The sequence below is a fragment of the Numenius arquata genome, chromosome 2, assembly GCF_964106895.1.
Source record: "Numenius arquata chromosome 2, bNumArq3.hap1.1, whole genome shotgun sequence".
Lineage (NCBI taxonomy): Eukaryota > Metazoa > Chordata > Aves > Charadriiformes > Scolopacidae > Numenius > Numenius arquata.
Window position 1 is genome coordinate 65,967,844 of NC_133577.1, and position 21,553 is coordinate 65,989,396.

General features: G+C 39.8%; 1 protein-coding gene across 1 annotated transcript in view; it reads left to right on the top strand.

The window, feature by feature from the left end:
* The first annotated feature begins 2,105 nt into the window (after window positions 1–2,105).
* Window positions 2,106–21,553, top strand: part of KDM5A (lysine demethylase 5A) — a 49,237-nt gene continuing 29,789 nt past the window's right edge. Inside the window, exons 1-9 of the mRNA XM_074144532.1 lie at window positions 2,106–2,270; window positions 4,148–4,225; window positions 5,280–5,402; window positions 8,249–8,419; window positions 8,915–9,049; window positions 14,274–14,379; window positions 14,914–15,002; window positions 18,028–18,186; window positions 20,611–20,730. Coding sequence (XP_074000633.1) covers window positions 2,106–2,270; window positions 4,148–4,225; window positions 5,280–5,402; window positions 8,249–8,419; window positions 8,915–9,049; window positions 14,274–14,379; window positions 14,914–15,002; window positions 18,028–18,186; window positions 20,611–20,730 — 1,146 coding nt within the window. The remainder of the gene's footprint in view (window positions 2,271–4,147; window positions 4,226–5,279; window positions 5,403–8,248; window positions 8,420–8,914; window positions 9,050–14,273; window positions 14,380–14,913; window positions 15,003–18,027; window positions 18,187–20,610; window positions 20,731–21,553) is intronic.

A 21,553-nucleotide genomic window follows, 5' to 3' on the forward strand; every position in this document is an offset into this window, starting at 1 on the left:
TATCTCTTCCTCTACTCTCTTTTGAGGGGGGCGAAGGGCCATCTGTGATTGTGGTTTTGGCCAATTTGGCCTAAACCACGACAGAGAATAATGGTCTAAATGACAATGGTGTGAGCCGATGCAGGCAGGACGCAGGAACAACCACAAAACCATGGATTAGGGTCAAAGAACAAACTTAATCTCAATACCTCATGGATCGGGGAACCTCTGAAGCAGCACCCGGGCAGAGGCAGACAAGCAGGGGACGCAGGCACCGTGCAGTGAGAGTCCTTATTAGCAAGGGAGTCCTTGTTAGCAAGGGAGTGCGAGAGCGAGAGAGCTCACACTTGCTGTTTGGGCCTGTATTTCAAGGATTCTGGCAGGCAGAGTTTTCCGCTGTGCTTTGTCTCTTCAACAGCAGGGCAGGAATCTCAGGTGTGTTCGATAAGGTGTCCCTGAGTCCATCCCAGGCCTGTCTTATCTAACTGCAGATGTTCTACTTGTTGAGCACACAGAACTAAGCAACAATTAGTGTGATATATGTGTTTTCCAGCACCCCACATGCAAGTCACTTGAGCATATTTACAGTCCTCCTCGCTGATCTTCTGTTACTTTCCCACAACAATAAATTGTTGTGGGTCCTTCAAAACATAACACGCACATCCACATATACGTTACATACACATACATTTCCTTAGGAGAACCTGGTACACCTTATCGGAAGAGAGACACAACCAAATAATAAAAGAAAAATAAAAATGGCAGGAGTGTGTAGAAATATGCACCACTCTACATACTTTTACAGTCATAAAAGTAACAGGCTTCCATGTCAGAAACCCCTGGAAAAATGTTAAGAAGACATTGCAACAACCCAATAGCCACTGGTAAACTCAACGTTTTATAGTATCAGTCCTACAGTATAGTCCTATAGTATCAGTATAGTATTCAATCCTGCTTCAGCAGGGGAGTTGGACTAGATGATCTCTATGGTCCCTTCCACTCTAAAAATTCAGTGAAATTCAGTTCGCTCTTAGCAATAACTTTTGTCAAAATTAACCGTTCGTTGTCGGAGCCGTTTTTTTCTCATATGCCACTCAGGGGCGACACCTCTTCGGTCCAGCAGGGAAGCAATGAGGATAAAAGCCTTAGGTCGGTCTGAAGCTGGTCTTGAAATGCCTTACGGTAAGGGGGAAAAAGGAAAGGAAATTAACTTTTCCTGGTACCGAAATGGGGCGTTCGAAATAAACTGGGAGAAGAAAGTGAGGACACCAAAGGCAGGCTTCTGGTTAAACAAAAAACAACCATGCCATTCTTTTTAAAATATTTATGCCGTAATGGGGTAAAAAGAGCTACTAAGCGAGTCCCACCTTGTAAGTAACCGACATTTTGGCCCTGAGGTAAACGGCAGGCCCCGCCCCCCTCCCTCAGGCCCCGCCCCGCGACGGCCGTCGCGGGGCGGGGTCTGAGGGAGGGGGGCGGGGTCTGTGGGAAAGGGGGCGGGGCTCCAGCCCTCCCTCCTGACGTCCTGTTCAGACAATGGGCGAAACGGCCCCTTTTCAGCACCGGAAGCGAATGGCTCGAGTTTCGTCGCACATTCCTCCGCGGCGGAAGTGGAGGCGGCCCCGCCCCTCCTCGACTCCCTATTCCCCCATGTAGCGTGGCCTGAGGGACTAGCGGTTCTTCCGCTGGAGCGTCGCCCGCGGAGCGGCGAGCTCGGGGTGGCGGGCTGCTCATTCGTCGCTAGGAGCCTCCTGACCGGAAGAGTGGCGGAGGGACTACTTTTTGGGTCGGAAGGCAACGGCGTCCTCCGTTTCCGGGGGGAGGGCTCAGAGAAATACGCGTAACTTCCGGCGAGCTGGAAGGCGAGCGAGAGGGGCTCGGCAGCGGGGGGAGGTAGCCTCGGGGGACGGGACAACAACATCATTCCGTAGTGGCCGCCGCCCCCGCCGCTCCACACAGGCCTTCGACCTCTACCAGCTCCCGTTCTGACCGGTCAGCCGCCTCCGGAGGATGCGCCTCGGCCGCCGGCCCTGCCCCGCCGGCCGCCCCTGAGGGCTCCCCCGCCGGTGCACTCCCCCTCCTCCCCCATTCCTCCCCGTCGGCGTCGTCGCCCTCCCCCTGCGGCCATGTCGGGGGGCGGTGGGTTGCGCTATGCGGCCGAGTTCGTCCCCCCTCCTGAGTGCCCCGTGTTCGAGCCCAGCTGGGAGGAGTTCAGCGACCCGCTCGGCTTCATCGGCCGGATCCGCGGCCTGGCCGAGAAAACCGGCATCTGCAAGATCCGGCCCCCCAAGGTACCGCCCGGCTGGGCTGGGGGCAGGGCGGGGGGCTGGGCCCAGGAGGGGCTAGCAGGGGCTCGCTTGTGCCTCGGGCTCTGTGAGGGCTGAACGGTGGAGATGAGGAGCGGGGGAGCCCCTTCCCCCACTCCCAATACTCGTCTGGGATTTCGTGTGTCGCCGTCCTTAGGTCTCGGTGTCCGTGCTAGTGGCACCAGGCGATCTGTATGGTCTTGGACCTCAGAGCTGGGTTTTGTAGAGGTTTTTTTGGAGCAGGTGAGAAACTAGTAGTGCATGGCGGTGTCCAGGACTTCACGCTCTTTTTACTTCAAAAAAAACCAACACCCTACTTGTGAAAACTGCGAAGGCATTGTAGGTGAAATCGGGCGTGGGAGGGGCGAGAGGAAGGGTATTTCTTTTTAATGGATCATTGTTTATAAACATAGTCTTTGAACTGTTAGTAGAAGGGCAGCCAACCTGTTTGACCCGGGGAATTATGTTTATACGTAGCAGTTTAAAAGGTAGAAGCTTAATCTCTCCGATGACTTGATCATTATTTTAGGATGACTTGTCCTGTGACCTGGTAAATGGTTTAGATGAGAACGTCAGGCAATTTGAAACGTCACGATCATTTAATAATTAAAGTACAAATAAAGTTTAAATATAACTGTAAGATAAGACAGTTGAAAACACTGAGAAAGAGAGGGAGGAAAAAACCTGAAAAGAAAGCATGTAACTGAGAACAACTTGAATACGGGTTGCTGATTGGATTTCATGATCCTTCCTCTCCTTCTGACCTGTCTGGGTTGCTGGAATCTGTTTAGCTGTTTAGTTGGTTTAATGACATAGTGAAAACTTGACCTCCAAGGGGCTGCCCTTTCTAAAATAAGCAGAATGGCTTAGGTTGAGAGGCCACGAGAAACTGATCCAGATCCTGTTCATTGAGAATAACTAGAACTTTCCTGGCCGCTGAAGGCTTTTGTATTTCTCCATGATTGCTTAGCTGTTTGCATTGCAGGGTTTTGCAGGATGCATGTGTCAGGTTGATTTGCAACCTGCAATAAGGACTAAATCAGACACTTTATACTAACCTTACTGATTTATTATTCTTTTCCATTATTAGGAGCTGTAAATATTTTACGATTGTGTTTGAGGCTTTTATGTGCTGCAGCAGTGCAAATAATAAATATTTAGTGTGGCTTGTCCACCTGGAATGGGACGTCCTTACTCTGTTGTATTTACTGCCAAGTAGACAATCTACTATAACTTAAGCTTTCTTAAAAAGTACTGAAAAGCTGAATTATACTTCTCTTGATGTTGTAACACAGTTTTCAGAAATAGGGCTGGGAGGCAGTTGTGGTTCAACCCACTGCTGACTGTGTTGAGAAAGTCATTATTTAAGGCTGGATTTCTGTTAAAGAGCTGGACTCCCGAGTGGTGGTCTTATCTTTATTGACTGTAGACAAACATAAAAAAAGTTAGGTGCATAATTATGTACTTATTTGCTGTTTGTCACTGTTGATGGTGAGAATTTTGCAATGTGCAGGATATATGGAACTTTTAAAAAAAAGTAAATAAATACCTTGTATCTTGTTGGTTATGTCTCGTATTTAAACTCAATATGAGGTAATGCATACTGAAACGCTTTGAAGCTTATTTTCTTTTGTGTTTTTAATTCTGTGAGGATATCTTTCTTCAAACTAAAATGTCATGGAAAGAACATTATTTTAAAAGCACAAGAATGTCATAAAATTGTAAAATGATATCACCAGTTTTACTGAGAAACTCATTTACTGTTGGGAACTTATTTACTTGGACATTATTAGAGTCTCCTATTTCATGCTTTTTTTGAGAAGTTTCTTGAAGGAATAAAATGTCTTTCTGTCTCTGTTTAGGACTGGCAGCCTCCATTTGCATGTGAAGTACAAAGTTTTCGTTTCACTCCACGAATCCAGCGCTTGAATGAACTGGAGGTGAGCTTTTCACTGTTGACATAATTTTTTGTGTGCACTGAAAGCAGTAGGTCTCCTCACTTGAGATTTGCATCTGGCAAGTTTCTAGATGGGGGGAAACTTCAGAAACCCATAGACCACATCAGTGTTTATTCTTGGCAGTGGCAGAGTTCATATAAAGTAACTCTCCACGGCTTTGAGAAAAGTCTGGGTTTTATTTTATTACCCAAAATAACCACACGAGTTTTTCACATTCAACTGGAAATGTCTTAAACGAATGCCAAGTACCATGTTGTGTAGTAAGAGCAGCCAGTGTCTGGCCTTCTGAGCTCTACAGGCAATTACTTTTTTTTCTTGAAATATTTACTGCTGTTCTGAAGCCCCTGGTTACCTTATATTGTCTTGATGATGCATTTTAAGCCTTAAAATGGACTGTTTTTTTTTTTTTCTAGGCTTATTGCAGTTGGTTAGTTTTGCAATTCAAAAATATATGGGACGTTTCTTGAAAGCAGTATGAGTTCCATTCTGTCCTTGTTTCTCCTTTTCTCTATAATATTTCTCAAAGCCTTGCTCTGTTCATATACCACAATGTATTGCTTGACTTGTAAATGGGTCTCCTTATGGAAAGTGATTTGAGTACTCCAAAAATACTTAAGGGAGGAGGTCCTTCTGTATGGTTAAGGCATATATGAAAACTGTTTGTAACTCTCCTCCTCTCTCCCCTACCCCAATGTCTATTTTAGTAATTGCTCTGGTGTTTCTCCCTGGAATGCTGATTTCTCCTAAGTATGCATTTTGGTTCAAACCAGGGTATTGTTATGTAGCAGTTTGGTTTATAGCATCTTAAATGCAGAGAGAAAAGCATATACAGTTTTCTGTTTTTAAAGATCTTTCTTTTTGTCAGTATTTCTGTTAATGTGGTTTTTTTTTTTTTATGTGACTAAGAAATACCTCACTTTCCAAGTTTCACTTTGGAAATGTAAACACTATAAATATTTGCCATGTTTTTTCTCAGGACTATAAGGTACTGTCACGCTTGTTTTGGGACATATGCGTTTGTCTTTATTGATTGCAGGCAATGACAAGAGTGAAGCTGGACTTCTTGGATCAGTTAGCAAAATTTTGGGAACTCCAAGGATCCAATTTAAAAATCCCTGTGGTGGAGAGAAAAATACTGGATCTCTATGGTCTGAGCAAGGTGAGTAGGCAATTGTAGGCCTTGGTCTGACTGGGAACTTTTTTCATTCAAGCTCAAGAGGCCAGCAACAGAGAGGGCTCGTTTTAAAGCATTAATCTCATTAGTACTGAGATTAAATGAGAGTGGAAAAAAATATAGTGAAAGAGTATTTATGAATTGAATGGTTATGGCAGACATGTCAAGGACAGTTAAATCAGTTGCCTTTGGTTGAATTCTATACAGCATGTATTCGTTACCTGGTAAAGAACTTGAACATCCTGATGTCACCTGGCCGCTTGCTTTTTAGTTCTCCTTTTTTACATATGGAAGAGCTGCAGGAGTTTGAGGTGGTTTCTGAGAAGGCAGTGCTATACTTGCATTCAGTTCAGCTCCTGACCTAGCAATTCTGTAATAAATTGGTTTTGTAATTGCTTCCTCTTCTCTCCCAATAGAAGTTCTCCACATGACATAAACATGCATCTTTGAGAATTTATAATGTCAACTTCTGGAATAATTCTTTTAATTTCAAAGACAGGCTAGTCTTAGGGCTGGCTTGAAATTTATACTCCTATAGTTACGTTTGGTGTGCTTTGCAAAGTTTGCACACAAATTAAATCTTTATAGGCCTTTGGTTTTGCACTGGCAAAATCTATTTACTGTTGTAAACCTACCTGCTAAGGATGGATTGTTAATATAAATAGGTACATTTCTTCTTGTTATGAAGTTCAGCAAGGACAAGTGTAAGGTCTTGCACCTGGGAAAACAGAACCCAGGAGTGCAGCACAGCCTGAGATCTAGCCATCTGGGGAGCAGCTCTGTAGAAGGGGACCTGGGGGTCCCGGTGGACAAGCAGCTCAATGTGAGTGAACAGTGTGCTGCTGCAGCAGAGCAAGCCAACAGGATGGTGGGCTGCATCTCCAAGGGCAGCAGCAGCAGAGATAAAGAAGTCATTATCCCATTCTACTCGGTGCTTTTCAGGCCATACCTGGAACACTGTTCAGTTTTGGTCTCCATGATACAAAAACATGTGGACAGGGTGGAGAGGGTCCAGAGAAGGGCCACCAAGATGATCAGAGGACTGGGAAGCCTGCCATATGAGGAAAGGCTGAGAGAAATGGGTTTGTTCAGCCTGGAGAAAAGAAGGCTTAGGGGAAATCTTATCACTGTGTTCTGGTATTTAAAGGGTGGCAACAAAGAAGATGGAGACTCGATTTTTACAAGGAGTCACATGGAAAAGGCAAGGGGTAATGGGTACAAATTGTTCCAGGGGAAATTCTGATTGGACCCCAAAGGAAAATTTTTCACCATGAGAACAATCAGCCATTGGAATAATCTCTCCAGGGAAGTGGTGGATTCCCCAATATTGGACACTTTTAAGATTCAGCTGGTCAGGGTGCTGGGCCATCTTGTCTAGACTGTGCTTTTGCCAAGAAAGGCAAATGATCATCCAAATGATCCTTGAGGTCCCTTCCAACCTGGTATTCTATGATATGACTCTTTTTGACGGTCTGAATTGCTGCTGAAAGGCAGAGAAGAGCTGATAAAATGTCTTTCAGTGTTTGGATTTTTTATTATTTTCACATCTATGGTGGTTTGCTGGGATATGCAGAATATCATAGTGATACTGGGAAATATCTGTCACTGTTATGAGCTGGAACATTTTAGTTGACTGCAGATGCTCAGGTGTAAGCTTATTTAGTTACTTAGTGGCTGTTCTAGCCATTGTTTGTGTATAGATAATTTTAGAAATCAAATTTTCATGGACTCTTTGAAGACAAGTTGAAATTTAGGAATAGTTTCTTTTAAAAAAGCTTTTCTAGTACTTTGCTATAAATATGAGAAAAATAACAACAATATTGCTGTTTTCTTTAAGTGCAGCTAGCTCTGATTATAGGAGGAACCAGAATTAAATAATTTATTTGTCACTGTCATAGTCAGACATTTGAATTTACCTTAGCCTCAATTGTAGACTATAAATTTCACTATATTTACAAAATGTTTCTGCATTGAGTTTGCTAACAGTCTGAAGCATTAAGCATGAAATTTAGTCCTCGTGTAAAGAAATGTAATGCAAAACTACACTGTTGTAAAAATGCTATTGGTCTTACAATAATATAAATGAAATTACGGACCATTTGGGTTTTAAGCTACTTGGCAGTGAAACCATAAAGGGAATGGAGGCAATGGAAACGTGGCCAGTGTTTCTGAGGAAGGAACTCATGTACTGTTAGGATCATTGCTTGGAGGCGAATGGTCTATCATTTTTCATTCTATGTACGTATTAGTTACTGGTAAGCAGCGATAGTTCTGTATGTGAATTACTAGGCTCAAACCAATTGAAGCCCAATGTAAAAATTGGGCTGAGTTAGGTAAATTCAGTTTCTCCTCTTTTTAGAGTAGTCTCTCTTCCACTTAAGGTTTGGTTAGAGTTTCTGTAACACTGGAGTTGTGAGCCCCAGTGCTCCCGTCTACCTGGGGTCTGTTAGAATGAGCATCTCTCCTGGCCAGGCTTGTGTTTTGCATCAGAGTACAGGTCTGGTGAGAGTTAACTTTTCAGTTTGTTGTGATGGTGAGGTTTGTATTCTTTCCAACATGTCATAAATCTTGACTGTTGGACTCCTTCTGTCTTGGACAGTACACAATTTACATTTACTAGGAAAACTGTCATGTTTAATGTATTAAGTCATGAGGATAAATAAGTGCTTAGTTATTAAAGTACTAGTCTTTCAGGAAACAAAAACTAAATTCAGGATTCTGTCATTATTTAATAGAATCTTCTAACATTTGGTTGGTTTAATTGATTTTTAGTTTATGCAAGGTGGTGAGAGCAGCTCAAAATCCTTAACTGTTTTATTTATGCTTTTCAGATTGTTGCCAGCAAAGGAGGCTTTGAAGTAGTCACTAAAGAGAAGAAATGGTCTAAAGTGGCAAGTCGGCTTGGCTACCTGCCAGGAAAAGGCACAGGGTCGTTACTCAAGTCTCATTATGAACGGATCTTATACCCCTATGAGCTCTTCCAGTCTGGGGTCAGCCTTATGGTGAGATACTTCTCTTTCAGGATATGAAGAGGGGACCCAAACTGCACATAGAAGACTACTTGCTATTGCCTATGAAACTAGGACATAGGGTCTATGTTTTTAGAAGCTTCAGCTATATAAACAAACCTAGAACCACCCTCATAGTTTCCTGTGACAGAAGAGCACTAGAAGTTGTAACGTTACCTTGTGCAGTTATTTTCTGATAGCCATTTCTTTACAGGACTGAGGCCAAGCATATTGGGAAGGAAAACAGGACAAAAGATGATATTATTAAGTGGAAAGATGTCTTTCTCTCTTGTAAGCTGGTAGTTCAGATTCAATTTCCTTAATTATTTGAAGGGCGTGTGGATTAATTGGTCTCTTGTCCAAATGGCGTGTTTAATGCTGCGTTATTTCACTCGTCCTGTTCCTTAGCAAACAGAATGATTCACAGACCATGGAATGATCAGCACTGCCTGATCAATCGACCTGGTGTCTTGTGCTCTGATCCTGTAGGGCATCCAAAAGCCAAACTTGGACCTCAAAGAAAAAGTGGAGGCTGAGGACCTCAGCTCAGATGCCCAGGCTTCCCCAAAGCAGGCTTCAAGAATGAACGTTGTGCTGAAGAGAACCAGGCGTGTCAAGTCCCAGGTACCCCTGTTAATTGGCTCTTGTGGCCAGGGAGCAGTTAGTCTTTGCATCAGTGCAGCAGCCTTTGGCTGTAGGAGCTTGCTGAAAAGCACCACCAGGAAGCAGTCTTCATTTAAATAAAATCCAGAGAAGGATGTCTCTCTGGGGCCTCATTTGCTTATGGTAGATGCTCTGTTTATCTAAAAACTTTCAAAACCTTTTTGTTTGTTGATGGGTGGCCTATGTATCTTGGTAGTGAATATATCTGTGAAAACTAAATGGGTAAAAAGCCATTTGTGAAATGATGTTAAAGTTTCTGCTTGTGCAAAGTTCGAAAAGTGTTCTAAAACTTTTTTAAAATATGCCATTTAGTTACATGAATGCAAATATGTGTTGATAAGTCTTTATTAGTTGTGGAAACTGCACTTGGGACTCATTATCTCAAGTTGGACAGACTATTATTGTGAAGAAACGAAACGGATACAAGGGCAGATGCTCAGTGATGGCTGGAACTGTATAGGATTTCCACAGTTTTGCTACTGAAAAGCAGTTTATTTTCTTCTGGTGTTATAGGAACATCTGATATTCTACTAGGTGATATTCAATCCTGGGAGTACCCCCACTAAATCTCAATTCAAACTGAATCACCACTCATTTAAATGCCATACTACTGGAAGTAATCTTGGAGGCTTGATGGCTCCATTGCTTCTATAGCACTGTTTAAAGCAGGCCTTCGCCTTCCTCAAAAGATACGTGTCGCAGGCAGCATACTAAGGCTCCTCACAGCTCCCTGCTGGCCAGTCAGCAGAACACGAGCAAAAGCTGGTTTTTATATGCAGCAACCTTACTACTTGCTTGATGCAATTCTAGACATTTTAAGCACCACAAAATTTTTTCAAATGCTCTTAAACTGCTTTTTTCAAATCCATCTTTCTAGTCACTGAGATATTTGAATATCCTTTATAAACTTTCATCTTTTTCTCTGATGTCATGATTTTGACTAAATTGCCTTTTTTTTTAGCCTGTTTTCTTAACTTACTGAAACTGACTTGATATTATTTCTCGTAGCCGTGTAACAATGTGTCACACAAAGCAGTCTCAGGCTGTGATCTTACCACATCACTTGAATCGCATATTGGTAGTGAGCTATCAAGAAAAACTGAGGATGACCGTGTCAGTTCCTGCAGCATTTGTTATGTGGAATTCTGCTTTGGTTTTGAACAAATCTTGTGGGATAATGCCAGTATGGCCTTTTTTCTCATACGTGGGATAAAAGTGTCACATTATTAAGATCATGTGGATCTCCTCTCCTGCTCGTTTCACTAGAATAATGATACTTTTCATTTCTCCTTGTTGGAAAAAATGATTCTCTGGTGATCCTGGCACAACATAGCTGCTTTATTTCAGAAATGAGAGAGGCCATTTTACTTGGATCATCTGCAAATACTAAATATATATATATATTAAAATGCCTTTTATTAGGCCTGCAGCTATGCTGTCTTTTAAGCATGACAGTTATTAAAATGGCTGAAATTATTTCTTTAATGCAGGAAAACCTCAACCTACAACATAGCCAGCAGAAGTATTTTTTGACTGCATTGGAAGCTGTGTATAACTCTCTTAAATCAACTCTGGGACTGTATTTAGAAACAGATTTGTCCTCAGTAGCCCCAAATGGTAGAAGTGTAAATATCTGGGGAATGCTGAGAAATTGTTGTAGATTTCAGTGCACCTCCTTTATTGTAGGCAGGACTCTTGTTTATTGTTTGAAGTGCTTACCTGGAATTGTACCAGAGATTGTCTAGATAGTCTTCAGAGAACAGGTAATACGCAAGTAATGTAAACACCTGCTAAATAAATGTCATTCTGCTCTAGCTGAAACATCTGAGTTACTTGTGTAGTGTGCTGAATAGTCCAATGCCTGGGTAGTGAGTGTGGATAACTATACTGACCTCTGCATCGCAGTAGATTTCTTCCAAGTGCTAAAAGTACTTTCCAAAAATGCTCTGCATCATTGTCTTGCAGATAACTTACCTAAGAATGGGTGATAAATAAGAAAGCATGAAGATAGTAAGCAGAAATTACTGAAATAAACAAAAATTCTCAGCAGCAGAAGGGAGTGGCAGACTTAAAATAGCAATTTTGTGAATTTTTAGAGAAAGTGAAAAATGAAAGAAAATAGGGAATGAGAATTCTCCTTTGTGAAAGATGGGTTGGGAATCTTTGGATACTACAGTATCCGTTTGACTACAGTCAAATGTCAGTTGAATACAATACCTCTGAATAGGAAGAGGATAATTTGGTGACGAGAGATTCTGCTCAAAAATAAACTTAATGCTTCATTCTCTTTCCCTTTTCTTTGAAGAAAGCTGTCACAAAACAGGAGAAGAGCAACTGAATTCCTAAAGGCTTGTAAAGAAAAGGACAACAAAAAGTAGGAGTTCAGATTAGGAAAGGAGAATGTCCTTAAGGAAAGGTTAAATTTAGGAGACTGCTTCTTTCTTAGAAGAGTAGTGTATCTTCGTAGATGATCTGTTAGGTTATATTTTTAACTGGCAAGGGATTTGTCTAATGAGGTTACACCATGATGATTTCTGGTAGAGAAATGCAGTACTGGCACAAAAAGATAATGAAGCACTGTCTTTTCAAAGGATAATAACTTAATGTCCAGAGATCTTTTTTTTTTTTAAAGAAATTAATTCTAACTAATATATCTGATTTCAGGTTTCTTCTACGAATTTGAGTGGTTTCAGAATAACAGAGTTTATGAAATAAGCTTCCATTTTTTTCATTTGAAACATTTCTTTCCATGAGAATTGTGTGAAATAAAAGAACTCTGGGAGAAGCTGACAAATGCCCCAAACGCGTAAATACTTTGATTATCGGTTGTAACTGTTCTGATCTTGTATATTGGTTGTGGAGGGATGGGGATGCAAATGTTTCAAAGCTGATGAGGGTAGGACAACAGAGAAAAGATAGGGTGTGAATCCAGTGTAACTGGATCACGTTATTAGGATTCACCCATATACAAGAAAAGCCTTTGGATTGTACATTCAGTTGAGAAGGTAAATGAATCAAAGATTTGCATCCTTCAGGAAGAAGAGGAGCTGAGAATAGAACTGCAGTTTAATCAAGTTCATTTAGCTTTTTGTTACAAGGAAAAAAAAAAATAATGCAAAAGTTTGATGGGGTTTTGCGCTGTTAGCGATGAGAAAATGACAAGGAATGCAAGGTTGCCGCTTCCATGCGCTCACAGTTTTGAGTTTGGTGGTTTTGTACCATCTGAAATTCAGTGAGGCATCTGAATGCTTTTGGCATTCACAACTTGATCTATCAATATCCTGGTAGTGTTCTTAAGATTATATAGGAATCTCATTTTTAAAAAAAACATTTCCAATTTCAATATGCAACCTGTTATTTTTGGAAACTGTATAGCTTTTTCCATCTAGGCGTGAATGAATTGCATCTACTGATGTTTAGTGGAATCCAAGTAAATCTGGGTAATGGAGTTACGAAAATACATTTAGGCAATGCATTTCTAAACAAAGCTATAAAACTGAAGAGAGGCTGCTGCATGTTAATGATTTACTTCTAGTAAATGTAGTAAAATTATTTTTCAAGTGTCATTGAGAAAATTATCTTAGGTCACAATAGTAGGAGAGAGAAATCGTGGAGATTGTTCATAAATGTTACTGAAATAACGGAAAAATTGTACTGTGCTGAGAAATGTAGTATAGGTTGATTCTGTCAGGTTCTATTAGTTGAGAGAATAGATGAGATGTTAATGAATTTCAAATGGGAACTGGGGGACTATGAAGTCTCCAGGTGGTAGGCTTTCCTGTACAGCAAAAAAATCAGTGTTTCCTTATGTCTTGTTTGCCAAAAAGTGAGGAACTTCTGAGAAAAGATTTAGGAGTTAGTGTGTGCAGTTTCAGAGTGGGCTTAGAAAGCTGTTAACATATACCTAAAGTGAAAATAATTTTATAGCAACATAGAATACATCAATGTTTAAAATTAGAATATCAGCAATAATCAGCTTGGAAATGTGCTGGTTGGCACAGCACATACACAGTTCATTGGGAACAGAGGCTCTAAATATCACTAAAAATTCCTTAGAGTAATAATGCCTAGGAAACAATATCTCTTTTAATGTGTTCCAGAAGCAAGAAAAACAACTGAATTAGAAGATAATTTCCATTTATTCAGTCTTTCTATTAGATTTATTGCAAGTGTGTTTGAACTTGGTTTTTTGTTTATTGATTAAAAACTCGATGCATGTCAGCCCAAGGGAGCTGATTTCATGCATGATATCAGGCTGTATCTGTGGAAAATAACGGGGGAAGTATCATCAGTAAGTTACTTGGAGATAACCTTGCTGGAATTAGATTTACTGAGATCTTTTAAGATGAGTAAATTTCAAGAGGAAGATTGCAAATGATGGGAATTTAGTGGCCTTCTGTATCAGCTTAGAAAGGGTTTTCAAAGTATAAGGAGGCACCATAAAGAAAAATACCGAGGTGATTGCGTTGCAGATAGAAACAGAATACGTAGGTTCTTTTTGCTGTTGGGTTAGTGGCAATGATGTGGGAAAATGATGTAGGTGAGTAATGGGCAACAGGAAGTTCAGTTGAACAGAACACTTCAGGAAACAACACAGGCTGGGGCATGGAATTGTCTCCTAGTGGGCCTTTTCATCTCTGATTTTGAGGTTGCAAGGGCACCATGAGTAGCTGTGATTTCAAGAGTTGTACTCATAACATTTCATCACAAATAAATTCAGGAGCAGCCAAGCTTAAGGAAGTAGGTTGGAACTCATTAGTGTCATGTGTATGTGTCTACTCAAGGAAGCAAATGAAAAAAAAATCCCGTTGAAACAGTGTATGTGTTAACATCCAAGTGCTTGAGTGAATTGTGGTGGTTTTGGAAAATGCTACTGGGGCATTCTTGTTATTTTTTTGCTAAATGTCAAAAGTAGTTCTCTTATTTGCTGTGTGACTTCCTGTAGTTTATCTGTAACCCTAAATGGGAAATAATTTGGAAAGATGGGACAACAACTCTGTCTTTTATTCCACTTGCGTTTGTTTATTTGCTTTAGGAACAGAAAATCATGTCTTTTTGTGCCTCTCATTTCCTCTCTTTTGAATGAGCTGATGCTGTGAGACAGTGGAATTCAAACAAATTATGAAGAGACCTGATGGGGAAATATTGATGATTTGTGCTGATGTGGTCTTGTTTTTATTTTTAGGCAGAGGGAGGAGAAATGAGTAGAAATACTGAACTGAAGAAGCTGCAGATCTTTGGAGCTGGACCCAAGATGATGGGACTGGCATTGGGAACAAAGGATAAAGAGGGTAATTAAATCTTGGGCTCATTGCTTTGTAAAGTAACAAGGCTGTTAAATCTTTCTGCATGTCTCTAGAGACAACATTAAGAAGTAAGCAAATCATTATAACTGGAAAAAGAAAGCTAAGTATTCTAGGATTTCATTCATGAGAGATTTACAGGGTGCTTCATGTAACTTGGCATAGTTTCAGCTCTTTATGTATTATATAGTACCAATAACAATTAAGCAGCTGTTGCATGACTGGAAGGGAAAACAGGATTTGACAATACTGAAACTGATCTACCAGCTAAGTGAAAAATTATGAGTGTAATTCACTCTGTTTCGTGAGGCAATTGGGATCACCTGTGAGGATAAGTAAAATATGTTTTTTCTACTCTATTTTAAATTGGCCAGGTACAACAAGGCATTTTTGCTTTCTTTGGCCTATCAGGTAGTTTCTGATACGAATGACAGGGTACCAGGCTGGACATCTGTATTGTATTTGAAAGTTAAATCTGTCTTGATGTGATGTCAATAACATTTAACTTTATTTTACTTCAAGATGAGGTGACTCGAAGACGCAAGGGAACCAGATCAGAAGCATTTGGAATGCAGATGAGGCAACGCAAAGGAACTCTTTCTGTTAACTTTGTAAGTTTGATTCCTTTGCTGTGATTTCTGATAATTAGAAATTAATTGATTTACTAAGATTTTTTTTTTTTCTGAAACGTGTCCCTCCTCCCTTCCCTTCCCCCAGATGAATGGATGGACACTGCAGCAGATGATGCTGTTATGGTAAAAATGAACAGTATTTTGAAAAATAATCTATGCTCTAGGTTTCTGTTTTAATCTTTTGGACAGGAAAGATGTTGCAGCATGAAGGTACTTGCTAATCGTGGGTTTGAGGGCTTGCTTTGCCACACACTTCTTGTATGCCTTCAGTAGCTCACTTTTTGAGCTCCCCTTCGGAGAACAATTATAATACTGCTTCTTGTCCTTAAAAGATATTTTTAGGTGCTCCAGTACTTCAAGAGTTTGTTTTTTAGCAGTTCCAGCTTTCGTGTCTTTTGAGTTTAAAGTAGTCATTATACAAGTCCATGCAAGAGAAACGCCTAAGGGGAAAAATGAAATATTTAGCGCTCTAATGTTTGACCATGGAAAAGCAGGGTATAGTTGTTCTTAATGTCTTTCACAGCACATGACTTTTTACTTTTAAAGTATCATAATTTAGCATGTGTATGCAGCCATGAATGAAGATGCATGCTTCTAATGGCTTAAGAATGAGACTCTTCACTAATAATTCAGCTGTTTGTGGTTTTTTTTTTCCTTAGCTTACAAGAGCTTATTTTAAATTTCAACCATAGAAGTAGAAGGCCAAGGCAACCTAAAGTCTCTAATAATCATATTTTTATATGTGAAGTGTTTCCTTGGGGGAAAAAAACGTGAGAGAAGTTGGATATTTAAATGGCACTTAGCTGTGCCATTGCAGCTAAGTTAGAATTCCTGTGACAAATTTGTTTCAGTTGTAGTACTGCTTCTAATTATATGGTGTTCCCTGGCTGTATAAGTGTTGTGACTGCTTTGTGTAAAGAGTGCTTTAATTTAAGAATATTTTGCCTAGTCTCTGTTTCTTCACAGGAAACTATATTTGTTTACTCTTTCCATTTACTCCTATTTATAAGAGAAAATGAAAATACTGTAGCAGCAGAACTGCTATTTTGGAACCATATTGCTGTAACTGTAGTCTTGTGAAATTCTGTGACTTAGTACTATTTGGTTCCATGCTTTTTTAATACTTGCATGAGAGTCCTTCAAGGAAAGTAGTCTTTGAAGTACACAGGTTAAACATTAGCTTTGTATAACTTTTGTCTGAAAAATACTGTGGTGCAGTTTTGTTTATACTTCTCCCTCATTCATTTATCTTTTTGTGAAATGCTAACTAATCACAATACATCTTTTTATCCCCTCTCCCTCCCCTCCAATACATATAGTTTATAGATCATCATAGCCTTACTCTGTTTTGTTACATGGCTTAGGAGGCTTATTTGTGGTTATTGTGTAATCTGCTTGTGAATATCACTTTCAATGCAGTTTTTGTATTTGACAAATCATCTCTTGGGCTAACAGAAAAAGCAGTGCTTATGTTAATATAAATTTGAAGAGAAGAAGGTATTACTAGTGGTAGGTAACTAGTGAGTATCGCAGAATAGCTTCCTCTTATGATCCCCGTTTTAATGCATTTTTAGTTTTGGGAAGAGAACCTGGAAATGTCTGCTAAGGTACCTTCCCTCCCTTTTATATACTTGTAATAAAAGCAACTAATTTCGTGTTTTACGCAGACGTATTCCGTAGGGGTGAGTGTGTGGACTTTTTTTTTTAAAGGAGAAAATTGAATGTCTCTTAGTAGAACTGCATCTTTTTTAAAAATTGTTTCTTAAGAAACCTGAGCAATCTTCTTAAGTATATTATTGCGTAGCTAGGAAGTTGCATACTTAACGAGGCTGGTGTAACTAAGATGGGATTGACATCAAGTATTTAACACAGCTGTGTGAACTTAATTAGCTGAAAAGCATATGTTTTTGTGACATCTTGATGAAAGCAACAGACCCCCAAAAAACAATCCCAACGCTTCTGGTGTTATTTTGAGCTGCGTGAAGGAAATATGCGGAGCCTGAGTTGCCCAGTGACTGATGGAAAAAAAAAACAAAACCATAATCTGGAGCAAGTGTTAGTCATGAAGTTCATGTTAGCTAAAAATTATCTTCTGTATAAATTTTTATTATGATAAAGTAACGCACAGTTTCTTCATTTAGATTATCTTACAGATATTCAGTAATATATTAAATGCTTATATTAAATTAAAAGTCCTTTGAACAATGCAGGGAGAAACAGCAAAGAAAATTTGAAACCTGTTGATAACAGTTTCCTCTTCGGTCCCTGAGAGTATCTCCCAGTGAGTGTTGTTCTTGTTGAGAGATTATCTTGGCAAGACACCTGTGAAAATTGTTTGCGACTGTATTAGGATTGATACTTCTGTCTTATCATTTAGAGGTTTTTTATCCTTTATTTTGGAGAAAATGGGAAAGAAGTTGGTACAGAGAAAAAAGTTGGTAACTTTACATGCAGTTTCCTTCCCTTCCCCTTATATTTTTAGATTGAAATCTGTGGATTTGTTGGTTTTGTTATCTCTTGTTCTTTTCATTGCAAAGATAATCACTGTACTGTTGCAAGTGATGGCATGTGTGTTTCTGAAATAGTTTTTGGAGAGATTTCTCAGCCATGTGCTCTTCGCAGGGGTTTAGGTTGAATTATTTTCCATAATAGAGACCCAAAGAGAGGGAGAGCATGAAGTTCTGAAAACTAACTTATTTCTTTTGCCTTAGAATAATGTAAATAAGGTGCTACTTTGTGTTATATAAGAAACGATTGTCTAACTGAACTGGTTAGTTATTTTGCAGCTCCCAAGGTCTCCCTTCCTCCCATGTATTACTGCTTTGGGGAACTGAAGCATAATGGTTCATTATCAGTGCTTCTCAAAAACCAGAGAAGACTGGGTTGACGTTCGTATGTCAGACTTTAGGATTACATCCGTTGTTCCTTAGTTTAAGGAAGGCAGGTTCTGGATGAGGAAACTTTCTGTAACTTTTTTCTTTTTTTTTTTTTTTCTTCTCCACAGGTTGATCTGTATGTTTGCTTATTCTGTGGCAGAGGAAATAACGAGGACAAACTGCTTCTGTGTGATGGATGTGATGACAGCTATCACACTTTTTGCTTGATTCCTCCTTTACCTGATGTACCCAAGGGTGACTGGAGGTGTCCAAAGTGTGTTGCTGAGGTACGTTTCAAGTTTTGTATGTACACTTGTGTTCCTGGAAAGATCAGAAGAGCAGTTCAGCTCAATGCCTGGGTAGAAGCTGTGGTTTTCTTTGGAATGTTGTCAAGATGAGCTATGAATCTCCAGCTGTTCTTGGTGGTTGAGCCATAAGGAGAGAGCAATGTTCTTTCTAGAGCTTGAGCATAACCATTGTTTATTATACAGCCATGTGACAGCTAAAACTTTGGCCTTGGTATGCTAAGAGCTGAAACTCAATTTGATAAGATGGTAGTCGGAAATTAGGGTGAGAAGTAGGTGATACAGGTTTCAGCATAATGATGAGATGTTTTGGAAACTGAAGTAATCAAAGTATGCAATTTGGGCTTAACAGGGAGCTTTGATTATTGGGAAGTCATTAAGGCATTGTTCAGAATAGCTTGTAGCAGAAAGTGAAAGAACTAATTTAAAAATTTGTAGCTATTTTAGATTTGGTTTAGACTATAAAAGGAACTCTGCACATGGAAGCTAGTTGAATTTCATTGTTCAAAAAAGAAGAGCTACCAAGTTCCAACAGCCTAAAGGCACCGAACGTAATTTGATTGGCTTGGTATTCGTCTTAAGAAAACAAATTTCGCAAGCTCAGGAAATTGGTAGATGTAGAATTCAGAGGAAATTCAGAGGAATTCAGAGGAAAAAAAAATTACTGTTTCTAAATCTGTGATTTTGTGACTGGCTTTAACTTTTTAGACCGTGTTTTTTCCAAAAGGGGCAGGCAGACACACACACACCCCCACACACCCACCCACCCACCGCCGTTTCCCCCCACATCCTTCCTGGCTGTGGGCTTCTGCTTTTTTCTTTGATGGTGTATGAATAGTTGTGCAGCCCCATAATAAGGTGGATCAGCTCGCCGCTCTCTAACCCTTCACCAAGAGAGATTAGGTTGTCAGATGAATTCAGGCAAATGCCGTTGTGAAAGAGGTGGAAATTCGTAGTTACAGGCAAGAAAAAAGATGGGGCTAACCCTTTGGGCTGCTGCTCACAGTGTGGATTAAGCTGCTTTTTTACTGCTCCGTGAAGAGAGAGCAATAAAGCAGTATTAGCAAACTGCAGCAATTCAATATGGAGGTAATTAGAGAATGTACTAGTAAATATAGTGGCTGCAGAGGTTTAAGAAGATGGAAACCCAGAAGAAATTCCAGTACTACTACTAGTGAAAACAAGGATATGTTTTTCCCAAGGAAAAAAATATGCATGCAGTGACAAAATCAGAAAAGTTCAGGTGGGAAATAAGTTGTTACTAGCAAATGATAGAGAAAGTACTTGAAAAATTCTGGAAATACCTTGAAAGTAAGAGGAAGAAGGGGAAAAAACTTAGCTATATTATGTAATGGAGAGTAAACAAATAACAAAGATGTTTGAAATGCAGTAGTGCTTTTTGCTTCAGTTTTTACTTTAAATATTAATTGTGTGTAGATGCTTAATGCGATATTAACAGCAGGGTGCTGGAACAAAAGCTAGGAGGAACAGGGTAAGGGCTCTTCATATGTATTCAGGTCAGCATTGTTTGACAGTGGTTACAGAAGTTGTAGATTCTCAGTTGCAGATTCTCTGGTATCAAATTTAAGAACCAATTTGATGAAAGTTGGGCATAGTCTAAGGGTAGTTCCTCTTGAAGAAAAAGAAACTATTGTTCTCTTCTAGTCTTCTAATCTTCCATATCTTTTCCTTTCCAGTCCTGTTTCTTTATGACTGAAGGGCTGTCATGTTTGTATTCAAATATGTCTTGTATGTATATAAACATTGTGTCAGATACAATGAGCCTTAAAAAAGATACTGTAGAAATGGGTGGGGGAGAGTAGCTGAAATGTGAACTGGTATTTTTTGCACTCTTGGAATGAATGGGAATAGAGCAGTGGAAGACGAAGATTTTCTGTCAGATGGACAATGTCTGTTATTAGCTATGTTGCACTGTTTTAATTTCCTTCTTCCTCTTACCTCCCGTCTGCTTCCACAGTGCCAAATCCATTAGTGATTTGCTGACTTGATAAGACTGAAGCGCTTGCAGGGCTTGTTCCTGTGCAGTTATTCTGCAGGTTCTTGAATCCAGCTTGTCTAAGAAACGTCTCATGGCTGCCTAAGCATCTTGTGCACTGTCTTCCTCTTTGGCTGGCAGCAGTAGATAATGAAACTTAGTTTTGGACAGGAAAGCAGAAGTGTGTAGCATTGGGCTTTACTGTGTTAGATTAGGTTCTGTACAATTAATTCTGTTCTGCTTCCATTGTGGTAGGACTTCCTTAGCTGAGGAAAGCACTCAAAACTGTTAGCTTACTGTGTTTGGTAAGGACTAAGATGGACATTAGGTTTTTTTTTTTTTTTTTGCTAAAAATGTAACTATGTCATAATCTGCTGCAGGGAACAATATTTTTATGTTCTGTCTCCTAGGAATGCAACAAACCTCGTGAGGCCTTTGGATTTGAACAAGCTGTCAGGGAATATACTCTCCAGAGCTTTGGTGAAATGGCTGACAACTTCAAGTCTGATTATTTCAATATGCCGGTCCATGTGAGTTTCAACTTTTGTTTGATTCCTTGTAGGGGAAAAAGAGAAGAGGTTTCAGCTGATCCTGGATTTTTGCTGAGGCATCTTAGCTTTGTTTAAAGAGGCACCATAAGCTTCACACATGTAAACAAATGATTTAGCTTTCTGGCATCTAGTCTCATTTCAACTTCTTTTCACCCTTTTCCTGTGATAGATAGCTTTATTACTTGTTAGGGGATACCTTAGTGGCTGTACTCCAGTTAAGTTCTTGCCCTTTTTGATTAATCGAACCAAGTATCTTGTTCTTATTTGGCAAAGGGGTCTTTCTCCTGCCCTTCTTATGGCTTCTGTCTTGATTTAGTTTGTTCAGAGGATAAATCATTGTTTTCCTACCTGTTACAGTCTTTTCTTGTAGACAAGTCCATAGACTGAGTCCGATAATCAGGGGCTTTTTTGTTCTGCATCTCAGCAGCATTTTTAAAACTAGCATTTCTGCTTTGGCACGCTTCCATGATTCCACTGTCCTGTAGACTGCATGCAGCACCAAGCTCCTTCCCCTCCCAGGGTTCTTGGGGTGTTCTTGCTAAAGCTTCTACCTTTTAAGGATTCCAATTTATGATACAACTTTGGGACATTGAGCAAAGCAAAGGAACAAAACTTATTTTACAAATAAGCTTCACAAATAAAAGCATATAAGTAAGAGTTGTAATGAACTATATGAGGACTAAGCTCTTGAACACAATTCTTTATCTGAATTTCCTCACTGTTTCACAGAAGTTCAGGTTGTTATCCTCTGAAATAGTTTGGAATTTGCATGCTGTTCATTCTGTTTGTTTCTTGACTTCTA